A 22,483-nucleotide genomic window follows, 5' to 3' on the forward strand; every position below is an offset into this window, starting at 1 on the left:
CTTAGGCAGCCTATGGAGTGGGGGAAGAGAATGCTCTGGCTCTTGCCACCTGGAACAGGTACACCTTCATCCCTAGAATTGCCAAGATGTGTGGCGGGGCACCTTGAGGAGGGGGCTGGCCAGACAAGTTTCACCAAGGCTGCTCCAGTTTGGTCAGCCTCTCCTCCCCCCCCCCCCCGGAAGCTGCACTGGGGAAGCAGAGGCATTCTCTCACACCAAGCAGTCTTGAGAGGCAATCAGCTTCCTCTTGCTACCCATTCTTTGACTGTGCTGGTTTGGACACCAAATAGAGCAGACCTGTTCTTTTCATTTCTTTTAGCTGGACCAACAGTGCAGGGGTGTGGAAACTTGTGTTCTGCCTTTAAGGCCTGGTATTAAGGGGTGGGACAAGGGGCTTTAATGCTCTGGGTTCTTGTCCTTTTTTGCAGGACAAGGGTTAGTGAGGAGAAGCAGAGGTGGAAGAGCAGCAGAGCTGAATGGTTAGATCAGGGTGGGGCTAGAAGGGGTGGCAATTCTGCCCACAGCTCTGCTCACCTGTTGGGAGGGACCTACTTCCAAGGCAGTCTTCTTCAGTCGAGGTTGGCCAAACTCTCTGCATCCACCTTCACCTGTCATTCTGTCTCCATATCAGCTGGGATATCAGCTGCTTCCACCCTCTGGGAGCTCCCTTAATTTCCTGGAGCACCAAAGCCATCTAATCACCCCTGAGTTTCGAAGAGTTTCCTCTTGGAGGAAGAGTCTGGAGGGGTTGTTGTTTGCGCACACTTGGAATAGAGTGCAGAGAACTGAAACTCCTCCCAGACATCAGGAAGGAAAGGGAAATCCTTGACTGTTTCAATAGATGGGATGCTGGCTTGGAAAGGCAGCCCCTGCCACAGGCTCACTTGGGAAGTCTGTGGCAAGCCACACCTTCCCCCAGTTTCTCAAATCTGTAGGATGTCAATGGGCATGAAGGATTGTATGTGTAAGGTGGACTCAAACACAGCACAAGATCATGAAGCACTTTGCAAATCACATGTGCAACAAATCATTATTAACGAGGAGAGGCTGCAGTGCTTTTCAAGGGAGAAAACCTATCCCAAAAGTGCATCTCCATGAGGGGGGAGGAGTTAGGAAGGAAAGTGAGAGCTGTATTCTTTTACAGGTTTGGCAATGCAGCAAGACCCATGACCAGTAGGTGACCTGCTTCTGCACCACCTGCTTTCAGAATTGGGGAGCTGCACCCCACCTATTGCCATATCAGTGCCCATAATAGCTTGATCACCTCCCCTCTCCACACCCTTAACCAGTTAACTTATGATTGCTGTTAACTGCAATGCACCTGTTGTGAAATGCTTGTGGTTCTCCCAACCGCTACTTAGCAAAAGTGTGTCTCCTCCTCTAGGATTCCAGTCCTTGCAGAACTTAACAGGACCTATTGAGAGACAGCACTCCAGTACAGCGAGTAAAGCATCCACAAGCTCAGATATATTCCCAGAGAATATATTACCCAGATCCCTAGTCGTGCACAGTCCCTCCCTTCTGACTTGGCGTCGTGAGGCTCTCGGTTTGGGGTGCTTGGTGTCCATGGAAAAACCTGGAGACTCCAGGCATGAGAGCCCTGATTTTGTGACGCCAGGCGATGGAGTCGAGTCAAGGTGCTTATAGTCAAGTGTAAATGGGAGTTGCAGCCTGCTGTTTTTGCAAATGGGGGTTTCCTACCACGGCAGTGGGGGAAATGCAGGTGCCCCGAGGCCTCTGGGCAGCCACTGCTAGCGGCTTGGAGGCTCAGCCAGACCTGCGACTGCTGGGTTAGGAGCGCAGAGGCCATGAAGCACATGGGACGGACTTGGGGGGTCTCACTGCGAGCCTCGGTTGCAGAGCCCGCAGTCACGCGTCGGGGTAGATCAGCGGCTCCGCCCTCCCTCCTTCCCGGCCCGGGTTCTAAAGGTGCGAAGCGCGCCCCTCCTGGCCCCGCCCCGAAAAGGTTTCTGCCCCGCGGAGTTTGCAGTGTGGTTCTTATGGCGTTGCGCTTGCAAAGGCCGGCTTTTTGGGCCAGCCTCCATCTGCGCAGTGGCCTTTGGGACTGGAACATGAGGCAGGAGATGGGCTTGAGCACTATCTGCGACGAGCTGCCCCAAGGTGAGGGCGGCCTGAAGTTCTTCCTGGCCACTGTGCCCCTTTCCCTTCCCTGGGGGCGAAGGCATTCTGGAGGCTTGCGTGATCTGGGGGCGGAGAGGAAGGGGGCAGGAAGCCTCTTTGGGCATGTGCAGAGCGCCTCCTCCCAACACCGTGGGAAAGGAATAGGTGCCAACCCGGAGGCGCCTCGCTGGCCAAGGAGAAAGTGCGCCGCGGGTCAGGCTTGTGCCCACCTGCCACACCGGCGGGAGTTTCCTGGGGTTTGTCCTCGGCCCACCTGAAAGTGTTTGGGGGGCCTCCGCAGCAGGGCTCCGGGGATGTAGGGCGGGAGTGAGTGGGTCAAATGAAGAGCCCTCTCCCAGCCCTATACAGTACCAGAATCTCTTTGATGCTCTCTCACGAGCGCCCGCCCCGTCGGGCAGCGCCACCATCGGGGGTTTGCAGAAGAAACTCGGCTACACGTGGGGAAGCGGGTGTCTGCGTGTGTGCGCAGCCGGCCCGCTTAATGTGTGCCCTCCTGCCCCCTAGCTCCCGCGGACATCACGAGCGCTCGTGGCCTGATGTGGCCCTCGGAACAGCTGATGACGCGCAGCCTGACACGGGTCCTGCACCCTCCCGCCCCGGGTAAGCGAGAGGCCGCCGAGCTTCTGTTGAGGAGGGGCGGAATCGACCTTCCACCGGGAATTGCCTTCTCCAGCAACTAGCGGATTGGGATGCCCACCAGCTGTGAGTGGCAGGGAGAGGCTTAAAGGGCAAGGGACATCGGAGCAGCTCCGTAGTGGAGCACTTGATTTGCGGCAGAAACCCCCAGGCCTTGTCCCCTTTGGCCTCTCCAAGACAAGGCTGGGAAAGGAGACTCTTGCCTTAAATCCTGGGGAGTTATTGCTGCCGGTCAGTGTTGTAGGCAACGCTGAGCTAGGTGGATCAGTGTTCTGACGGACTATGCCACCTTCGCCCCATCCAGCAGTTGGTCCCTTACCTTTCCAGCCCCGACCTGGCCACAGTGATCCATGTGACGGTCACCTCCAGGCTTGACTACTGTAATTCGCTCTACGCGGGGCTGCCCTTGAAGCTGACCCAGAAACTCCAGAGGGTGCAGAATGCTGCAGCGAGGCTCCTCACGGGGGCTCTGCCATGGGAGCATATTCACCCAGTGCTTTTCCAGCTGCACTGGCTCCCGGTGGAGTACAGGGTCAGATTTAAGGTGCTGCTGTTGACCTTTAAAGCCCTTCACGGCCTAGGACCCTCGTACCTATGGGACCGCCTCTCCCGGTATGCCCCACGGAGAGCCTCAAGGTCCATAAATAGCAACACCCTAGTGGTCCCGGGCCCTAAGGAAGTTAGATTAACTTCAACCAGAGCCCAGGGCCTTTTCAACACTGGCTCCGGCCTGGTGGAACGCTCTCTCTCATGAGACCAGGGCCCTGCAGGATCTGATTTCTTTCCGCAGGGCCTGGAAGACAGAGTTGTTCTGCCTGGCCTTTGATTTGGAGCCAATTTGATTCCCTCCCCCTCTTTCTTTTTTCTTTTTCCTTTCTCCTCCTGTGATGAGGCTGCATTTTAATATTTTAATGTTTCAATATTTTAATGTATTTTAATCTTGTTTTTAAGTTGTATTCATTCAACTTGTTTTTATTATTGCTTGTTAGCCGCCCTGAGCCCGGCCTTGGCTGGGGAGGTCGGGGTATAAATAAAAAGTATTATTATTATTATTATTATTATTATTATTATTATTATTATTAGGCTACTTCTGATGTTCCTAGGCTTGTTGTGGAGTGTGGGATTGCATGCGGCAGCAGGAACCCAGCTGAAGCCCTTTGTTTTCTCTCCCTGCAGAGTCTGACCCACAGCCCCACCCATGGATGTGGGTGAACCCAAACCTGGCCTGCAGCATCCCTGGGCATGCCTCAGTGGTGGCGCCACAGCCTTCATCTTGTCCTGCCGCTAGAGAGGTCTGTGGAGACCAGGCCAGCAATTCAATGGCAAGAAGATTATGTACCTTTTGGACTGTTTTGGCAAGAGCTATTGCATGTCTCTAATCTGGACTGGCCCTCCTGATTTCAATAGGAGCCAGCAGCCTATGTGTCAGTTCTGTTTTTAGTTAGTAAATTAAAATGTTTGAATCCCACCTTTCAGTTTGGTATCAAAAAAATTGCTAGGAAACAATGCAAAATATTAAAAGTTTCCTAGGAAGGTGGAAATGGGTGGTCAGGGCCAGTCCTCCTTTCTGTAGGGTTTCCCAAACTTAGGTCTCCAGTTGCTTTTGGACTACAACTCCCATCATTCCTAGCTAGCAGTACCAGTGGTCAGGGATGATGGGAATTGTAGTCCAAAAACAGCTGGTGACTCGAGTTTGGTAAACCCTTCTTTGGTGAGCCAGGCTACCCATATGGGGCTGGTAACTGTCACATGTGGGGCAGCTGTGGGGCAAGCCACCTGTCTGGTGGTGCCATTTTTTCTCTGGCCATGGCTCAGTCTGCTGACCTGTAAATAAAGGAGAAATGTTACCGGGGTCCCTTTTTCCTTTCTGCAATCTTACGGTTCCAGGTCCCCAAGGAAGAGGATACCTCCCAGCTTTCTCAGAAGACGAGGGGCACCCGTCGGTCTACCTGGGCACCCTGGAAAGCAAAGGTCCTCCGATCCCATGCTAAGAAGCTGAAGAGGACGCTGGGAGACTGGCCCCGCCCACCTCTTAATTACTGCATCCTCATCAGCCTTGCCCTGAGCAGCAGTGTGAGCAGCAGTCTGACAGTGCAGGAGATCTACCAGTTCATAAGGTACCGGCCCCTGAGCAGTGGGGTGGGCAGGTGGGGGCCAGGAGAGGCAGATGATGGGTGAAGATGAAGCTCAGTGACTAAAATGGGGACTTCTGACTTTGTCTTCCTCTCCTGGCTTGGCTTGGCTTTGATGCTGCTCTCAAGTTGGTGTTGAAAGCTGCATGTTCTGGCCGGAGTCTCCTATGATTGTGGGCAGCATAACTGGGTGCTAGAAAGCAGTCTGTAATTTCCTCTTTCCCCCGGGGCCCTCCCTACACAGTCCATGGGGTACAAGCATCCCTGGGGACGGAAAAGAACGTTACGCTGCAATGCTATTGGTGGTTCATCTGCTGCCTCCGTGGGGCCGCCTGCCCTGCTCTAGCCACTCTGCTGACCTCCCTCCCTGCCAGGAAGCACTTCCCCTTCTTCCGCACAGCTCCAGAAGGCTGGAAGAACACCATCCGGCACAACCTGTGCTTCAGCAGCAGCTTTGAGAAGACAGCCGCCTTCGTGTGCCTTGATGGGAACCGCAAGTCCCGCATGTGGAAATTGACCACAGAGGGATGGCGCAAGTTTCGGGCGGAAACGCAAGAGCTGCCAGAGGACTTGGTGAGGCTGATGCGTCAGAGCATGGACAAGCCAGGTAGGAGGAAGATGGTGTGCAACTGGAGAGGAGGGTGAGCATGGCCAGGAGGGAAGGAGATGGGACCCTGGACAGCTTGAAATAGAGGAGGGATCTGGCAAGCAGTTCCACTTTTGGCAAACCTAACTTTTCTGTTGGGACGTGGGTGGTGCTGTGGGTTAAACCACAGAGCCTAGGACTTGCTGATCAGAAGGTTGGCGGTTCTAATCCCCTTGACGGGGTGAGCTCCTGTTGCTCGGTCCCTGCTCCTGCCAACCTAGCAGTTCGAAAGCACGTCAAAGTGCAAGTAGATAAACAGGTACCGCTCCAGCGGGAAGGTAAATGGCGTTTCCATGTGCTGCTCTGGTTCGCCCGAAGCGGCTTAGTCATGCTGGCCACATGACCTTAGTCATGACCTGGCCACATGAAGTTGTACGCTGGCTCCCTCGGCCAATAAAGTGAGATGAGCGCCGCAACCCCAGTCAGTCACGACTGGACCTAATGGTCAGGGGTCCCTTTACCTTTACCTTTTCTGTTGGCTTCCTGAGCATGGAAGATACCTTGATAAACCAATGGGGCCACCAGCCCTGACAGCTTGTATTTGCTTCCCTCTTTCCCCAGAACTGATGAGGTCTCTCTTTGGCTTCGGATCCTCACTAAACCTGGACGGCATGGAGGAAACCCCACTGCAGCCGAGTGTGCATTCTCCAGTACGTATAAAAGACTCTGCTACTTGTTGAAAGGAACAGCTGTGCTAAGAGAGCCAGGCTTGTGGCTTGCTTTCATCTGAAGATACTATTTGGGGTGGAAGAAACCCCAAATTTGCAGATGGAGAGGCAGCTTCCTATGAGAGTAGACCCCCTCCAAAAACACACACACACACAAAACACCTGTATAGTGTTTTCTGTTTGCTGCAGGGGAGGTGCCGTGTTTTGTGATGGGAGTAGACTGTTGAAAGGCACTGTGGAAGAGAATGCATAAACCTGAATGCTTGAACTTTATTTATTTATTTATTCATTCATTCGTTATTGAAAATGTGGAGAAAAAGTATGGTAATAAACAGTTTAAAGTGTACACAAAATGGGTCATTGTGTGCGTTCTTTGCCTCTGTGCATAGGAGCCAACTTCTAGGGGCCGAGATCCCTTTGGCGCCCCCACCTAAAATATCTGCCCTCCCCCCCACCCAGTTGATGGGCATTGCCATTCAAATGGAGCGTGGGTACTGTATCATGTACCGTATTTTTTGCTCTATAAGACTCACTTTTTCCCTCCTAAAAAGTAAGGGGAAATGTGTGTGCGTCTTATGGAGCGAATGCAGGCTGCGCAGCTATCCCAGAAGCCAGAACAGCAAAAGGGATTGCTGCTTTCGCTGCGCAGCGATCCCTCTTGCTGTTCTGGCTTCTGAGATTCAGAATATTTTTCTTCTTGTTTTCCTCCTCCAAAAACTAGGTGCGTCTTGTGGTCTGGTGCGTCTTATAGAGCGAAAAATACGGTAATTGATTATGCGGGGTAGGACTTACCTGCCCTGCAATATTTTTTTCAAGTTGGCACCCCTGCCATTATGGAAAACGCTTGAAGTGGAAAATAGTTTCTGCTTGCCCTCCCACCTCAACGAGTCACCTGCCTTGGGGTGGGGGAGAAGCCCGATGGATGAGCAGCAGAAAACCTCCCTCTTCTTTGACTGTTTAGAACTGCAGGTAGCTCACTGCGGTGACAGGAAAACAGTGGTGAGAGGAATTCAATGCCTGGCTTCAGGCAGGGGCATCTGCACTGATTTATCCAGGGCGCAGGGCGACCAAGTATGCAAAACAAAACCCATAAGCATATCTGACTAGCTGCAGTGAATAAGCATGTCAGAAATGTGGGCCTGAGTGGTGGCCAAGCCTAGAACAACCTGGTCTCTGAGAAGCTTGTATTCCAGATCAGGTTCTCTGTTTGCTTCTCAATGGGTAAAGCTGCGTATTTCTACCTGTTACTGAAAGGCTCCTTTCTTTCCCTGGCACCCTTCACCCTGTTTTATTGCACGGTTGCTACATCTATCTTCACAGTCCACCCCAATCATCCTAATATGTCAGGCCAAGCCCACTAGGCCACTTCATGGACCCCATACAGTACTCCAACTTCCTCTACTCTTCAGAAAAATGTGTAAAGTGATATGTTATTCTGCACACCTGATACATCTCTGGCACAGCTACAGCTCCTGCAAGACTGCTCTAATAATTGTGAACTATCTGCAAGTAGTGCAAAGAAATTTTTTTAATAAAAATAAAAGTTGGCACAATCACTATTCCACCAGATTAAACTGGAATAAATGACTTCAAAACAGATAAAGAAGGATAGAACTTTTTTTATGTATGCAACAACAACAGCAAGAATACTCATCGCGAAGTATTGGAAGACACAAGATTTACCCACCAGGGAAGAATGGCAGATGAAGTTGATTGACAACATGGAATTGGCGGAAATGACTGGCAGAATCCAAGACCAGGGAGAAGAGTCGGTGGAAGAAGACTGGAAAAAGTTTAAAGACTATTTACAGAAATATTGTAAAATTAAGGAATGCTAGAAGAATGTTGGAACGAAGTGATATGGCTTTAGTAGAAAGGTTATAAGGAATTAAGTACAAATAGATTAATAGAGTATTAAAGGAAAAATAAGGTTGAAATGTGTTAAGATAATTATAGGAAGATTGAAGATGGAAAGGAATTGCTGAAATAATTAATAGAAGTGGAATACAAAAAGGGAGGTGTGAGGAGGTCGTGGAAATATGTGAAAGAAAGATAAAATATTGAAATTTATTTTTTTTCTTTGTTGATGTGTTTTTAAATTGTTTTTGTTTTGTTTTGTTAGTTTAATGTTTTAGTGTAAGGTAGTGTCTTTGTATTGTAATGTATTGTTTTTTCTTTGTGTTTTTTTGTAGTGTTTAAATTGTTGTAAAAGCAATAAATATTATTTTTAAAAAAACAAAAAACAAAACAGATTTAAGAAATAAAACTCCTGTTCTCAGGACAAGCCGGGGCTGTCACCTTCATTCAGGCCAAGAAGGGGGCTTACTAAGCAACGAGATGGCAAGGGGACGTGTCTCCCGCAGCTGTGCCGGAATCATAGAATTGTATAGAGTTGGAAGGGACCCAGGGGCCATCTAGTCCAACCCGCTGTGCAATGCAGGAACCCTGCTCGTGACTTTGCCTCCTTCAGCTCGCGCGGGGTTCAGGGCGAAGAGCAGAAACGAGAGGGCATCTGAACACGTGCTGGATGCTGCTCACGCCTAAGCGAGGAGCAGCGCGCACCTTCCCGGGGCTTCTGGATTCCGCAACGTGCTGCGCGACGCCTTTTCCTCGCCGGCGGGGGATGAGCGCGCAGCAGCAGAGTGCCGTGCGTGGGCGGGAATGACGTAATCCTGCAGTTCTGGGGACGGCCGCCAGATGTCGCCCTCGCCGCGAGACCCGCCTCCTTGGCCGGCCGCTTCCGGGATTTGCAAAATGGAGGACGGGGGCGGCGGCGGGGTTGATGGCGATCGGGGCGAGGGGCCTGGCGCCGTTCCCATGGCGACGACGCTGTTCCGCTGCCCGCTCTGCCGGTGCAGCGCTTTCGCCGGTCGGCGCAGCCACCTCTACAGCGCGGGGCACCAGAGGCGGCTTCGCGGGGCGCTCGCCCGCCTGAAGGAGAAAGTACGGCCCCGGAGCCCCAGGGGTGGGCGCGGAGGGTCGGGTGAAGTGTCCGAAGGCAGCCGGCCGAGTTTCGTGCAAGGCTGCACCCTTCGCATTTCTGCCTGCCCGGCTGCGGGTGGCCTGTCCAAGGAGGAGCAAGGAGTGGGCGGGTGGGGGGCTGGTTCTGCAGCCGGTCCGAAAGGGCGCCAGCTGCTCTCCAGAGAGATTTCACAGGGTTATAGAGCTGGAAGGGAACACCAGGGTCATCTAGTCCAGGGGCGCCGACTTATAAAAAATATTGGGGGGGCCCATACCGGGGTCCTGCCGCTGGTTCGCTCGGGTAGCCGGGAGAACGCAGTTCGAGGTGGCGGTGTTGGGGAGAGACCCTCGCTCAGGGCGCCACGAGACTTGGCGGCCGGCGGCCTATCTGGGGGGTTTTGGAGCGTATTTCGGCGGAGCGATTGGGGAGGAGGGGGCTTGTTGCCGGATTCTTCAGCTGGGCCGGAGATCCGCTGCTGGGGGGTCCCTGGGCCGAGTTGTGAGCACGGCCTGCTGAAGGGAGATCCAGCCGATTGCGCGACGGGGACGGCCGGGGCTCTCCGGCTAGGGCGCGCGGCTGGCTGGCTGGCGAGGGAGCAGGTGGGGAGGAGGCGGGGGTCCTCACTCTCTTAGGAAACGCACCCGCGCGCCCGATTGCCACGAAGTCCGAAGGGTGCGTGTGTGGAATTAAAAAGCAAAAACGAGATACGGGCAGGGCAGGCAAAGAGTTTTCTGCAAGAGGATGGAGGGCAGGTTGAAGAGAAAATCACTCAGGATGAGACAGTCAAATCAGCCATGATAAAATGGGCTCAGGATATTGGGTATAACATCATGTTTGAGGACTGGGAAAGGTTATGGACCACCGGAATGAAATTCACGGCATGTAATGCCTTGAAGGAAAATATTATGAAAATGATTTATAGGTGGTACATGACCCCAGTCAAGCTTGCAAAAATATATCACCTGTCTGATAATAAATGTTGGAAATGTAAGGAGGCTGAAGGGACATTCTTTCACCTCTGGTGGACTTGTCCAAAAGTGAAGGCCTTCTGGGAAATGATCTATAATGAGTTAAAAAAGGTATTTAAGTATACCTTTCCCAAGAAACCAGAGGCCTTCCTCTTGGGCATTGTTGGCCAGAAAGTGTTAAAGAAGGATAGAACTTTATGTATGCAACTACAGCAGCAAGAATACTTATCGCAAAATATTGGAAGACACAAGATTTGCCCACACTGGAAGAGTGGCAGACGCAATTGATGGACTACATGGAACTGGCTGAAATGACTGGCAGAATCCGAGATTTGGGAGAAGAAACAACGGAAGAGGACTGGAAAAAATTTAAGGACTATTTACAAAAACAATATAAGTTGTATGAATGTTAAAAATTTACATGATTCGGAAACTATAGCTTCAGCAATTAGATTTGGGAAACAGGAAATTATATTTTAAGTAAGAAAAGGTCAAAATCTAAGGTAATACTATGTTTAATTTAAGATATAAGTAACTGATGAAAAGTATGTTAAATTTAGAGGTATAGTATTTGAAAAGTACAAAATAAGGTACGAAACAAGGTAATAATTTGCTGATATCTTTATTATAAAGAATGCAGGGTAAGGGAGATGCGAGGAAGTCCAGTTAGTTATATAAAAAATGTGTTGAATGGTTGGTTTTCTTTTCTTCTTTTTCTTTTTTTCTTTTTCTTGTTCTTTTACTTTTTTCTTCAGTGTATGTTTCTAACTTTGTATTTGAAACCTTAATAAAATATTTATAAAAAAAGAAGAAGAGAAAATCCTTTCGCTTTTCTGGGGCTCAGGGAAGTCTCAGAGCCGGAGGTTGGGGAAGGGACCCCCTTTGCTCTGCCCTCTTCTCCCGTCTTAGCCGCGCAGCTGTCCTCCGCGGCTGTGGAGCGGCCCTGCGCCGGTGCCCAGCCCCTCTGGGCGCCCGCTGCGCTGCCAATGACAAGCGGGCGACGTCGCGGGCGGGGAAGGCGTCGCTTTCTTTCCCGATCCTGCATCCTCCCAGTCTTCCAGCCCTTTTTTGGGTTGGAAGCTCGTCTCGTTCGCCCTTCTCCTTTCTTCACCCTGCGCGCAATTTTCCTCCCTCGTCTCCCTCCCCATTTCTCCTTCCTGACTGACTGACTGACTGACTGACGGGCTTGGGCTCGGGCTCAGGCTCAGGCTCCGGGTCGGGCTCGGGCTCGGGCTCGGGCTCCGGGTCGGGCTCAGGCTCGGGCTCGGGCTCGGGCTCCGGGTCGGGCTCAGGCTCAGGCTCGGGCTCGGGCAGCCACAGCGTCGGCGGTGTTGGCGATCGGCGGCGCGGGGGGATGGCCCTCCCGGGGGAGCCGGCGCTGCTCAATGGGGTTGCCAAGGAGACAGGCCGGCCGCCCCCCTCCCCCGGCCCGGCGCCCCCCGCCGCACCGGTGCCCGTTATCGAGCTGGTGCGCGCCGGGCGCCCTATAAAAGCCGCGGACGCGCCCACCGCCGCCCGAGATTATTGGGGGGGCTGAGCCCCCCCAAACGAATTTTTGGGGGGGCTCGGGCCCCCTCAAGCCCCATGGAGTCGGCGCCTATGATCTAGTCCAACCCCAAGGGGGGGCACAAAAATGATTGAAAGTACTCAATTAATTGAGGTTCTGCCCCCCCCCCAGCAGATGCCTCAACTTTGGCTGATCTCTTAACAAAGGTTCAACAATTTTGGCTCCCCCACGTTAACAAAAATCCTGGCTACGCCCATGTCCAACCCCCTGCAGTGCAGGAATGTTTTTGCCCAACATGGGGCTTGAACCCCCCCCCCCCCTATCCTGAGATTCAGAGGCTTACGCTCTTCCAACTGAGCTACCCTTCACGCAAGTATTTTTTATCTTCTCACTTTTGCTTCTCTTTTACGTTTTGCTCAGGTGGCCGCAGCGCGGAAGATGCTCAAGCGGGCCTCGGTGGTGCCTTTTGACCCTGGGGAGCACGAGCGGCACTTCTGGTGCATTTGCTGCAGGCAAGAGGTGAAGTTGCACCTGAGCCAGGGGTCCTTGGCTGTGCTGCATGGTGGCCTCCTCCAGCACATGGCCAGGTAAGCTTGGAGAAGAGTCTCCACTCAGGCAGGCCACCTCTTGCCTGGAGCATGAGGTGAGGGTGTCTGGAACATGAATAGCTTTGTTTGGCTTCCTTATTTGCATATTGCTTTTATTTGCTTTACCTACTAATCGTAACAAAGTTATTTTTGAAGGAGAAAGGTGCACAAGCAATTTTCATAGCCAATCAATGATATACTGGATTGTATCAGTAACCCAGTTTGCAGTCTGAAACATGGGAATCATAGTAAGTTGGTGGCAGTTTACAGCAGTCAAAGCAAAACTGGCTGTTTTCAGAGTCACCTTGTTTTTACTATTTGCAAGTTCATTCCAGTTTTCTTCCAATTAAGGAAACAGTGGAGCATATTTTTCATAGTTGTCACACACATACCCCAAACAACTCCTCCACTGGCCTCTTCTTTGGTAATTAGGCTCCTGGGAGTGAGTAAAAAACTGACATAGTTCTAAATGTGGATATGACTTTGAGTGGAATCAAATTTGATTTTTCCATGCTTGTAATGAGGCCCTTTTTGTGAGTGTCCGTGCCTGCCCTTGGCTTCTGATACAGACATCTTTCACAGCACGCAGAATTGCTTAAGTTGTTTTCCTCTGAGACTATCCTCAGAACTGGATAAGAACTGTAGCCTGGGCAGTCCTGTTAAAAGTTTGTGCCTTTCTCACTCTTAACGTGTTTTGGTCTTTTATTCCTTTTCAAGCGTTGAACATAAGAAAGCAGTCTATGCATTCTGGTGGGAGAACAAAGCAGACCCTAGCCTGAAGTCTCGCTTCTTGGTTTCCTCTGAGGATTATGAGCTGTGAGTAGACGCTTTGCCAGTTAGTTTATGTCGCATATTGTTTGCTAGATTAGCTATTTCACCTCTTTGACACAGAAGGAAGCTGCTTTATGCCAAGTCAGACCATTCATCCATCTTGTTCCATGTGGGAATGATCATTAGTAGGCAATCTGCAGCCATAGAGACACGCTTGGCCTAATTTAAAAAGCCTTTCCCAAATACTAAGTCCATATCGCTGGCAGAAACCATCTCTGTCTCTGTGCTGATTAGCTTCTGGTCAGGTATCTCCACATGCTGCCAGCATATGGCCTCTGTCAGCTATCCCCAAGAGGGAATATAGCCCCTTGGCCAAAGGAGAAGAATTTATTAGAGGGCGTGATGGTGGGACAGGGTTAGGTGTTGACCGTACCTGGTTGTTTCAGGGCTTTGATACTGTTCCTCCTACACTGCTGGGGCTCCCAAAGTAATCACTCATTCAGCCTGGAATAATTTTTCTGTAAAATTGTTTTAGATTTTCTTGTTGTTGCACCACCTGTCTTCTGTGGTAGAGGCAGCAAAAGGCCACTGCCTCAGTTCACGTTGTTGCTCCACAAACTGATATAACTTTTGAATCTGTTTCAGCTTCAAGGCATCACTCTCCAAAGCTCTGGAAGCTTATGAGGAAAAAGAAGATGAACTCATTCAAGAGGTGAGGACAATAATGTGTTTGTGTGGGGGGGGGTAGGAATTTGGGTTTCTCCTCTGCTTCAGGTTCTCATTGTTTCTTCTGCCTACCCCAATTCCAGGTGGCTGCTCGCATCAGAGAGGTGGAGCAGAGACGGCAAGAAGTAGTGCAGGCTGCCTTAGAGGTTTGTGTGCCCAGGATGCACATGGGCAGTATCCATCATTACGTTCACAGCTGTTTCTGTGCCCCTTGCCTTTCTCTCTAGTTGTGCTGTTGCCCTGAAACACATGATTTCTCTTCCAACCACTAGGGAAGGTGGTGAATGTCCCCAGCAAGCAGCACATCTCATCTCTCATATCCAGTTTAGATTTCCTTTGTATGACCTTCCTTTCCTAACGCCCATGCCTGGCTGAAAGTTTACAGTTGTTGTTTGTGGTCTGGGGCAGCCTCACTTCTTGAATGCCCTTTCTGTGCCTCCCCCCCCAACCCCGAAAATGCAAAGTCCTTTACCGGCCACTGTTTGCTCTATTGACAATAAAGCATTAAAATATCCCATCTAATGAGCTTCCTTTCCTTGATATGTCCACACCTTAAGTGTTGGTTAGGGGGAATCTGTGGCCAAAGCTTATTTGCACACCCCCATTTCCCTCCAGTGCAAGGGCATGTCTTTGGCCATTATCTCTTGATGGGCATTGGTTGGATTCCTTCCGCCTTATTACTAGTGATTTCATTCCAAGGTTGTCCTACAGAGCAGACTTTACTATTGTATCTTGAAACAAGTGTTTTTTCCTGAATCAAACTCAGCAACAGGCAGAGACAGAGCTGTGCAATGGAGCTGCCACCGCCAATGCTTTTACAGGAAGCCCAAGGTAAGAGTTGTTTAGTCACGGTTATCAATGGTGTTTGCTTTAGAGGCCTTAATGACTCCATACACCAAGGGCCCTTTCTGCCCTTTGTAATATGGCCTTTTCAACCCCCGTGCAACAAAATGTGCCCATATACTTTCTGCTTTACTCGAGACATTCTCCTGTGTTGTAGTGACTCTGCTTTTGCCACGGAAGAACAGCAGCAGCCTGGGCCAAGCAGAAACGTGGCATTTCTTGAAGGACACCCTGGATCTGCATACAGAACTGTGCCAGAGTCAGAGTGGCAGGAAGCAGGACAGTCTTTAACTTTTATTGGCCATCAGGTAGGCAGATGGGAGCCCACTTCATCTCTTCACAATGACCCATTTGTCCTCGAAAGCCTTTTAGTTTGGGGTTCTGGATGAATATAGCTAATGAGGGTATAATTACACTTTATTCTCATGGTGGCACGGATTTTATTGTGTTAAATGGTTGGGTAATACTGAGATAGTTTTCTAAATAATGATTGTAGTCTACCTGGTTGAAGATATTCTTTAGAAAGCAGAATATAAATCTCTTGAATAAGAAAAACAATCCACTGCAGGTGCCTTGTACTGCCATGAATGGCTTCTGACTTGAGTGGCAGAGCTCCTACACCAGTGGCAGACCAGCGAACAGTTTGGTGGTCCTTAACCTTTATTGCACATAATAGGATATGCCCCATTCCCAGCTTGATACAAGATTCGGCTGGTACCTTCATTATACACCTCTAGGCAACAGTCGAAAATGTTCTTCAGTCAGGCCTTTGGCTGATTATTATCCTATTCCCTTTTAAATGTGTTTGTGGGAGAGGGGTTTATTGGTTTGTTTTTATCTTGCATTTTGTGTTTTTATCTTGTATTTTTATGTTGTGAACCACCGAGATCTATGGAAGTAGGGTGGTATACAAATTTAATAAATTTGTGAACATGGGGAATTGGAATCGGGAGTTACATTACCTTTAAAAGCTGTACTGTATAATTAAATGCAACTCTTGCTCCTTCTTTGCAGCAATGGCAGCTGCCTCTTTATATACTTCCTCTTCTCTAAATCATTTCTACCTTGGTTTTCCCTTTGCTTTTTTGAACACAGGAACCAGCAGAGCGCGGCAACATTTACACAGGTATGCTAGCAAAGATTTGATTGCTCCACTTTCTAAAACATGATTTTGACCTGTCTTATGATGAGGTTTAATAAACTCTGGTCTTACATGAGAAAGATCCTAACTGTGGTTGCAAATAGAGAATGCCCAAAAACACAGATTCTTAAGAATAGCCACATTAACAGAAACATAGGAAGCTGCCTTACACAGACCACTTGTCCATCTAGCCCAACATGGTTGACTCTGTGACTAACAGTGGCTCTCTGAGGTTCCAGAATCTTTCCCAGCCCTACCTGTAGACACCAGGGTTTGCACCTTGTACCTTTTGCATGTAAAGCATGTGCTCTGCCACGGAGGTTTTTTTTAAAAAAATATAATTTTATTAGGTTTTTTTAACATATCATTTTCAACAGTAATTAAACTTACTTTTAAATCTTATTCATTTTTTTGACTTCCATCAATCTTGTCTGAAAATTTTCCCAATCTAATCTCTCAGTATGCATTTCTTATCTTCCCTATTACATTTCAAACTCATAACCAATATCTGTCTTTTTCTACTTTGTAACACTTCCTATATTTCTCCTTACAAAACTTCTTGTAGTCCTACTAGCGTAATTTGATTTCAGTTGCTCTTCAAATAATTCATATATTTCTTCCAATCTTCTGTAAATCTCTGGTCCCACAGGTTTCTGCATATTCCATTAATTTCCATTAATTTCATCTGCCATTCTTCTTTCGTCAGAATTTCTTCTTGCTTCCATTTCTGGGCTAACTGGGCTCTTGCCGCAGTTGTTGCATATAAAAACTATTTAACATCTTGCCTATTAATGTCCTGACCTATAATACAAAGTAAAAATGCTTCTGGTTTTTTAAAAAATGTATATTTCAACATCTTTTTCATCTCATTATATATCATTTCCCAGAAGTTCTTTACTTTTTTTTACATTCCCACCACATTCCCATGGAGGTTTCAACCCTTGTTCAGGAAGGTAAAAAATATTAAAGATACCTTATTGCATTCTCTGGAAAGATAATGGCCCCACAGATGGGGAGGCTGCCATTTGACACAGAGGTAAGAAGAATGGGGCTGCTCTAACTTGTCATCCTTCCATACTTTAGGGGCCAAACCCCCTTGGCTGATGGAGGAGGAAGGGGAAAGCACACCACAGATTGGACCTTCTTACGAAGAATTTCTCAAGGAAAGTGAGTATGCAGAAATTTGGCCCTGTAGTCGGGACTCTTTTATTATGACACAGCTCACTTGCTGGAAATCAAAGTGAGACTAGGACTCCAATTGAGGCTTGAAAATGATTTCTTTCCCCACCCTCCTTTCTTTAAAGAGGAGAAACAGAAGCTGAAAAAACTCCCACCTAATCGTGTTGGTGCCAACTTCGATCACACCTCTCAGACAGGAGAAGGGTGGCTCCCCTCCTTTGGGCGGGTTTGGAACCATGGCAGGAGGTGGCAGTCCAGGTAAGCCTCTGTGCACATTTGCTTCCTTTATAATGTATCTGCATTTAACGGTGGACAATACAGCACCTTTTACATGGTAGGCTCTGTAGCTGGCTCTCTAGCACCTTGGGCCCTTACAAAGAAAACCAGATGTGGTGGAACTTTGGTTGAATCCTACAAGGCACTTATTCCCAAACGTTTAGCACATAATAGTTGAGTCTTCGACCCCAGCATTTTGAACATACACTGGCTTTGTAAAATGAACGCTTTCTGGTTGGCCACAGAAATTTTAGTTTTATCTTTAAGTAGAGTACTTGTTACTGATGTTATCTGGCCTGGTATATTATTTCTTTTTTTTTAAACTGACCTGTGTCACTTTCCCTTCACTTTCATTAATTGACAAAATGGCAAGAAGTGCCTTTTATTAGCTATGGCTGTTTCTAAATATAGTCTGCCCAGTGCTGCATGCTCAGATAACCGGGAGTCTTGATTACTATAATCTGTTTCCGTAGAACTACCTTTGAATAATGGTCCAGAAAATTTAGCTTTTTCCCCCTGGACCTATGCAGCAACACCTATTCTGCAAGATCTGCACAGGCTGCCAATATGTTACTGGGCCCAATTTAAGGTTTCATTATTGATACATAGAGCCTTTAGTCCCTGATGGTGTACATTTCTCTTTAATAATAATAATAATAATAAATTTTATTTATATCCCGCCCTCCCCAGCCAAGCCGGGCTCAGGGCGGCTAACAACAATCAAATAAACAATCAAATAATAACACATTCTAAAAATTTTCATTATAAAAATTAGTTGAAATCAAATTGATGGCAACCGATTAAACAAAATTCTGTGCAGGTTGCCAGAGGAGGGAGTCAGGCTGCGCCCTGACCAAAGGCCTGGCGGAACAACTCTGTCTTGCAGGCCCTGCGGAAAGATGTCAGGTCCCGCAGGGCCCTGGTCTCTTGTGACAGAGCGTTCCACCAGGTTGGAGCCGCAGCCGAGAAGGCCCTGGCTCTAGTTGAGGCCAGCCTAACCTCTCTGAGGCCTGGGACCTTGAGGGTGTTATTATTTGCAGACCGTAGGTTTCTCTGTGGGGCATACCAGGAGAGGCGGTCCCGTAGGTACGAGGGTCCTAGGCCGTATAGGGCTTTAAAGGTTAAAACCAGCACCTTAAACCTGATCCTGTACTCCACCGGGAGCCAGTGCAGCTGGTATAGTACCGGATGAATGTGATCTCGCAGCGAAGACCCCATAAGGAGTCTCGCCGCGGCATTCTGCACCCGCTGGAGTTTCTGGGTCAGTCTCAAGGGCAGCCCCACGTAGAGCGAGTTACAATAATCCAGTCTGGAGGTGACCGTCGCATGGATCACAGTGGCTAGGTGAGGGCGAGAGAGATAAGGGGCCAACTGCTTAGCTTGGCGGAGATGGAAAAATGCCGCCTTTGTTATAGCTGTAATCTGCGCCTCCATAGAGAGGGAGGTATCGAAGATTACACCCAAACTCTTAACGGACGGTGCTGGCACTAATTGCACCCTCGCAAGAGATGGGAGTTGCCCCCTCGATCCCATATCGTCCCGCCCCAGCCAGAGGACCTCTGTCTTCGAAGGATTTAACTTCAACCGGCTCCCACGTAACCATCCAGCCACAGCTTCCAGACATCTGGTCAGTGTGTCTGGGGCCGAGTTAGGATGGCCATCCATCAACAGATAGAGTTGGGTGTCATCAGCATACTGATGGCAACCCAGCCCAAAACTCCGGACAAGCTGGGCGAGGGGGCGCATAAAGATGTTAAAAAGCATCGGGGAGAGAATCGCACCCTGAGGCACTCCACACACTTTATCACCTGCCCTGAGATCAGGGTAGAGGACTTCTTGCTGAACAGTGATAGCGCCTTCCCTGTATCCAATTAGAATCCCCCTCTTTGCAAATATCAATTGTCTCTATGTCTTTCAAGGTCAGGTCAAAACACACCTGCTTATCCAGGCCTTTGGTGAATTTGATTTAACACTTTGAAAAATGTATGGTACGGGAGTTTATTCTCCCCCTGCCCCCCAATTAAAATAATAATTGGCAATACACTCAGAGAATGTAAGAAAATGAACATGGTGGCTCTGCAATTGATGTGGTGGCTGGTTCATTCTTTTAAGCTTCTTTTATTAACCATACTTTTTCTAGACATCAGTTCAAATCTGAAGCACAGAAACATCCTGGCCCTAAAAGGAAACGGCAACAAACTGACTGAAGGGAAGAAAGGCCTGATTCAATTACAGAAGGTTGTGCAGCCTGAGAAGAGGCCAGATGAAGACTTTTCTTTTTGAACCTTTTTGAACCTTCTGTATGTCAGCAAGTATCATGTGGTTATTCTGTAGTAAAGTATCATTAAATATAAAACGTGTTTTAAAATTCTACTCATCTCAACTCATCTATCTTAAACAGAGAGCTCCTCTAAGGCAGTTATTGTAAAAGTTGGGAACATTTTCTTATCCCTGGCTGTTCTGAGGGCTTATTCTCCCTTTTTTTTTAAATTAAAAGGCACTAGCTCACTTTGTGCAACAAGCCACATTTACCCCAAAGGGCTAAGCATTCCACATTCTGTTTGCACAGTATCCAGTAGGAATATGGTATAATGCAGGCCTGCTTCAATGCCAGGTCTCCATTTCCTACAAGCAGAGGATTCACTTCAACAGCTCTCAGCTCCTTGATACCTTGCTGGACTGAACACCCCCTACACTGCACAATGTCTTGGCTGCTTGAGTGGGTGGTTAAGCACCTCTTCATCAGAACCCTCCTGCATCAGGGCCTTTAAATCTGGACAGCTGGGAGTCCTTTATCCCTCCACTATGATCTAATAATCTATGCTGTTATAAGGAGACTAGAAGCCTGTTTATAAATAGCTCCCATGATAGCCTCATTGGCACAGTAAAAACAAAGACTGGGTGGTAGAATCTGCACGCTTTATGTCATGGGCCCGGGACATAATTTTTAAAGTACATAGCCATGCACTTGCAGGCCAGCCTGGTATGAAAATGAGTGAAGGCTTTTCAATGACTGATTGCCTATGGTCCCTGACTATTAGAAACAAAGCTGTACTTAACTCCACTGAGCAGAAAAGCACACAAAACTTCCGGAGTTGAAATTATTTTATTTTAGTCATTTACAGAGTCTTAATAAAACCTCCCAAGAACCTGCAAAACAAACAGATAAATTAATTAGAACCATTTGCTTGTTAAATAACTGCCATGATAGAATTCCACCAAGCCATACTGCCAGCACTGAGAAGTAGCTCACCTTTTATGCGTCCTCCCCAGCAGCTGGTGCATCACCCCCCTTGGTGTTTCGGGTGTAGATGACCTGGGCTCTGTGCTTGGACACCAGTTTGATTAGGCCTGGCAAAAGGACAGGACAGTTCAGTTCAATGTGAAGAACAGCAGAGCTTTTAAAAGCAACATACCAACCAACTTCCTATACGTACAAAAATAAATCTGTGGAGCTGTAACTTGTTCATTACAGTGCTCACAATTAAGGCTTTTGTAATAAATACCAGTGTTGTACTTCTAGGGATATTCTGTATTCATGCATGCGGCACCGACAAGTTGCCAGCTACCTGCCAGTTTAGCGCCCTATTCTGCCATTGCCAAACATATGAGAGACAGACTCCAACACACATTCATGAGATAAGTAGGGCGGCTATCAAGTGACCCCCAAACACCTTAATTTAAGCTAAGGGTAGCCAATGATAAGGGATGATGGGAGCTGTAGTCTAATAAACATCAGAGAACGCCATGTTGGCTACCCTTTGTTTAAGTAGCCACAGACAGCCCTTTCCACTGAGGCACTGAATTCTGCTATGTTGTTACCTTTGCTGAGAAGCTCCTGGAGCGCGGCTCTAGCCAAGGAGCCTCGAATCTTCAGCCTTTCAGAGACCACAGCAGGTGTGATGAGTTTGTAGTTTGGCACTTCCTTGCACAGCTTGTCGTAAGTAGCTTTGTCAAACAGAACAAGGTTGTTCAACTTGTCTCTTACTTTCCCTTTGGACCACTTCTGCTCAAGAAAGAAAGGGGGGGAGCCGTTAAAGCTTTAAAAGCCCAAATGACACAGATTTACTCAAGAGTAAAGGTGCTGAGGACTTCACACTGGTAAGGTTTTAAGGATGTGCACCAGTCTGCCAACCTGGTGTCTTCCAGATGCTTTGACCCTTCAACCCCAGCCAGCACTGCAATTAGCTGCAGCTTATAGGCACTGTGGTCCAAAATGCTGGAGAGCACCAAGTGTATTATATTTCTATATCCCATTTTCCCCCCCAAGGGGCTGAAAGTGTTATACACGGTTCTTTCCCCTTCCCATTTTCCCACACATCAAGGTAGGAATTTGAATCCCAAGTCCTAGTCACTTGTAACCACGTCACATGAGTTCACCATCAAATCTTAAGGTAGGCAAACACTGCTATATACAATTCCACAGGTTCCTTTCCCATCTGCAAGTGCTCCTACCTACCAACACAGAAGCAGACTACCCTTTGGAAAGCGATACGGGGAAAAAAATCACCATTTTGAACAAAGTTTATGTAGCTATCTCTATATGCCTATACAACATTGCTTCAGAGACTACTTCCACCACGTATAACTTCTTGCATTTGCATATACGTTGCAAGAGAAGACGATATACCACATGAGGCTGCAGGCTGGGATGCTTGGCGATACCAACGGCTGTCCGGCACATCGGGCGGTAAGGAAAACCTCGTTATTTATTGAGAAAGCCCGCGAGACCATTCAAAAGCACGGCCCTTCGCCCGCCCCCCAAGTGGTACAGACCACAACGCAAGGCGGGCCCGGCCCGGCCCGGCACGTGCCTTTTTGGAACACGAGGCACGTTAGTGCCAAGAAGGGGGAGGGGGGTTCCTCCGTGCACGCGCCTCTGGAGAAGAGAACGGCGGCTCCGCGCCGGTCCCGCTCCAACGACCCTCCCAGGCCCACCTTCTTCTTGGCTTTTCCGCCGGACTTGTTGACGGGGTCCTTGTCCTTCTTGGCCGACTTGCCCGCGTCCTTCTTCTTCTTATCGTCCTTTGGCGGCTGCGGGGAGAAAAAGGGAGAGGAAAGCGATGAGGAGAAGGAGAAGGACAACCGCAGCAGGGAGCGAGAGACAGAGAGCGAGTAGCGGCCTAGTCACCCCCGCCCCGCATTTCGGGGCCTACCATGGTGTAGTCGGAGCGGCTACAGTCGCTGCTTCTCCCTCAGCGATTTCCGGCCAGAAAGGAAGGCGCCTGTATGGGCAGGCCGGGAAACCCCGTAGCCGAGGGTCCCTTCCGGGGCGGCACCGGAAGAGATGCTCGGCAGG

The 22,483-nt window shown here is 48.9% G+C and overlaps 3 protein-coding genes and 1 long non-coding RNA gene across 5 annotated transcripts; 2 read left to right on the plus strand and 2 right to left on the minus strand.

The window, feature by feature from the left end:
- The first annotated feature begins 1,942 nt into the window (after nt 1-1,942).
- FOXR1 (forkhead box R1) lies at nt 1,943-6,330 on the plus strand. Its single transcript, XM_081172426.1, has 6 exons — nt 1,943-2,121; nt 2,647-2,742; nt 3,955-4,100; nt 4,615-4,895; nt 5,285-5,517; nt 6,118-6,330. Exons 1-6 carry the CDS (start codon nt 2,001-2,003, stop codon nt 6,234-6,236), a joined length of 996 nt encoding a protein of 331 aa, XP_081028552.1. The 5' UTR covers nt 1,943-2,000; the 3' UTR covers nt 6,237-6,330.
- Nucleotides 6,331-8,906: 2,576 nt separating this feature from the next.
- Nucleotides 8,907-19,555, plus strand: CENATAC (centrosomal AT-AC splicing factor). Of its 2 annotated transcripts, XM_081172691.1 has the most exons (11): nt 8,907-9,167; nt 12,082-12,248; nt 12,966-13,064; nt 13,665-13,731; nt 13,829-13,891; nt 14,512-14,576; nt 14,746-14,896; nt 15,684-15,714; nt 16,813-16,896; nt 17,034-17,166; nt 19,325-19,555. In XM_081172691.1, the coding sequence occupies exons 1-11, from the start codon at nt 8,922-8,924 to the stop codon at nt 19,389-19,391; spliced, it is 1,173 nt and encodes a 390-aa protein (XP_081028817.1). In that variant the 5' UTR covers nt 8,907-8,921; the 3' UTR covers nt 19,392-19,555. The 2 variants fall into 2 exon arrangements, with proteins under 2 accessions (XP_081028817.1, XP_081028818.1); XM_081172692.1 differs by lacking the exon at nt 13,829-13,891.
- LOC308574717 lies at nt 17,701-19,318 on the minus strand. The gene is made up of 2 exons (XR_014002568.1): nt 18,981-19,318; nt 17,701-17,821 (listed from the first exon to the last, which is right to left on the minus strand). It is a non-coding gene; the product is annotated as an uncharacterized lncRNA (long non-coding RNA).
- A 716-nt stretch (nt 19,556-20,271) lies between the features above and the next one.
- Nucleotides 20,272-22,477, minus strand: RPS25 (ribosomal protein S25). Its single transcript, XM_081172803.1, has 5 exons — nt 22,341-22,477; nt 22,123-22,218; nt 21,007-21,190; nt 20,438-20,535; nt 20,272-20,334 (listed from the first exon to the last, which is right to left on the minus strand). Exons 1-4 carry the CDS (start codon nt 22,341-22,343, stop codon nt 20,441-20,443), a joined length of 378 nt encoding a protein of 125 aa, XP_081028929.1. The 5' UTR covers nt 22,344-22,477; the 3' UTR covers nt 20,272-20,334; nt 20,438-20,440.
- Between the last annotated feature and the right edge of the window lie 6 nt (nt 22,478-22,483).

Source organism: Podarcis bocagei, assembly GCF_964188305.1.
Source record: "Podarcis bocagei genome assembly, chromosome: 15".
NCBI classification, from domain to species: domain Eukaryota; kingdom Metazoa; phylum Chordata; class Lepidosauria; order Squamata; family Lacertidae; genus Podarcis; species Podarcis bocagei.

Coding starts and splice junctions, on each gene's coding strand:
- CENATAC (XM_081172691.1), top strand. CDS start 8,922: ATGTCGCCCTCGCCGCGAGACCCGCCTCCTTGGCCGGCCGCTTCCGGG. Junction 13,065..13,664: donor TCCTCTGAGGATTATGAGCT/GTGAGTAGACGC, acceptor AATCTGTTTCAG/CTTCAAGGCATCACTCTCCA. Junction 16,897..17,033: donor CGAAGAATTTCTCAAGGAAA/GTGAGTATGCAG, acceptor CTTTCTTTAAAG/AGGAGAAACAGAAGCTGAAA.
- RPS25 (XM_081172803.1), bottom strand. Junction 21,191..22,122: donor GCGGAAAAGCCAAGAAGAAG/GTGGGCCTGGGA, acceptor TTTCTTGAGCAG/AAGTGGTCCAAAGGGAAAGT. Junction 20,536..21,006: donor CCAGGAGCTTCTCAGCAAAG/GTAACAACATAG, acceptor TCCTTTTGCCAG/GCCTAATCAAACTGGTGTCC.
- FOXR1 (XM_081172426.1), top strand. CDS start 2,001: ATGGCGTTGCGCTTGCAAAGGCCGGCTTTTTGGGCCAGCCTCCATCTG. Junction 2,122..2,646: donor CTGCGACGAGCTGCCCCAAG/GTGAGGGCGGCC, acceptor CCTGCCCCCTAG/CTCCCGCGGACATCACGAGC. Junction 4,101..4,614: donor ACCAGGCCAGCAATTCAATG/GCAAGAAGATTA, acceptor CTGTAAATAAAG/GAGAAATGTTACCGGGGTCC.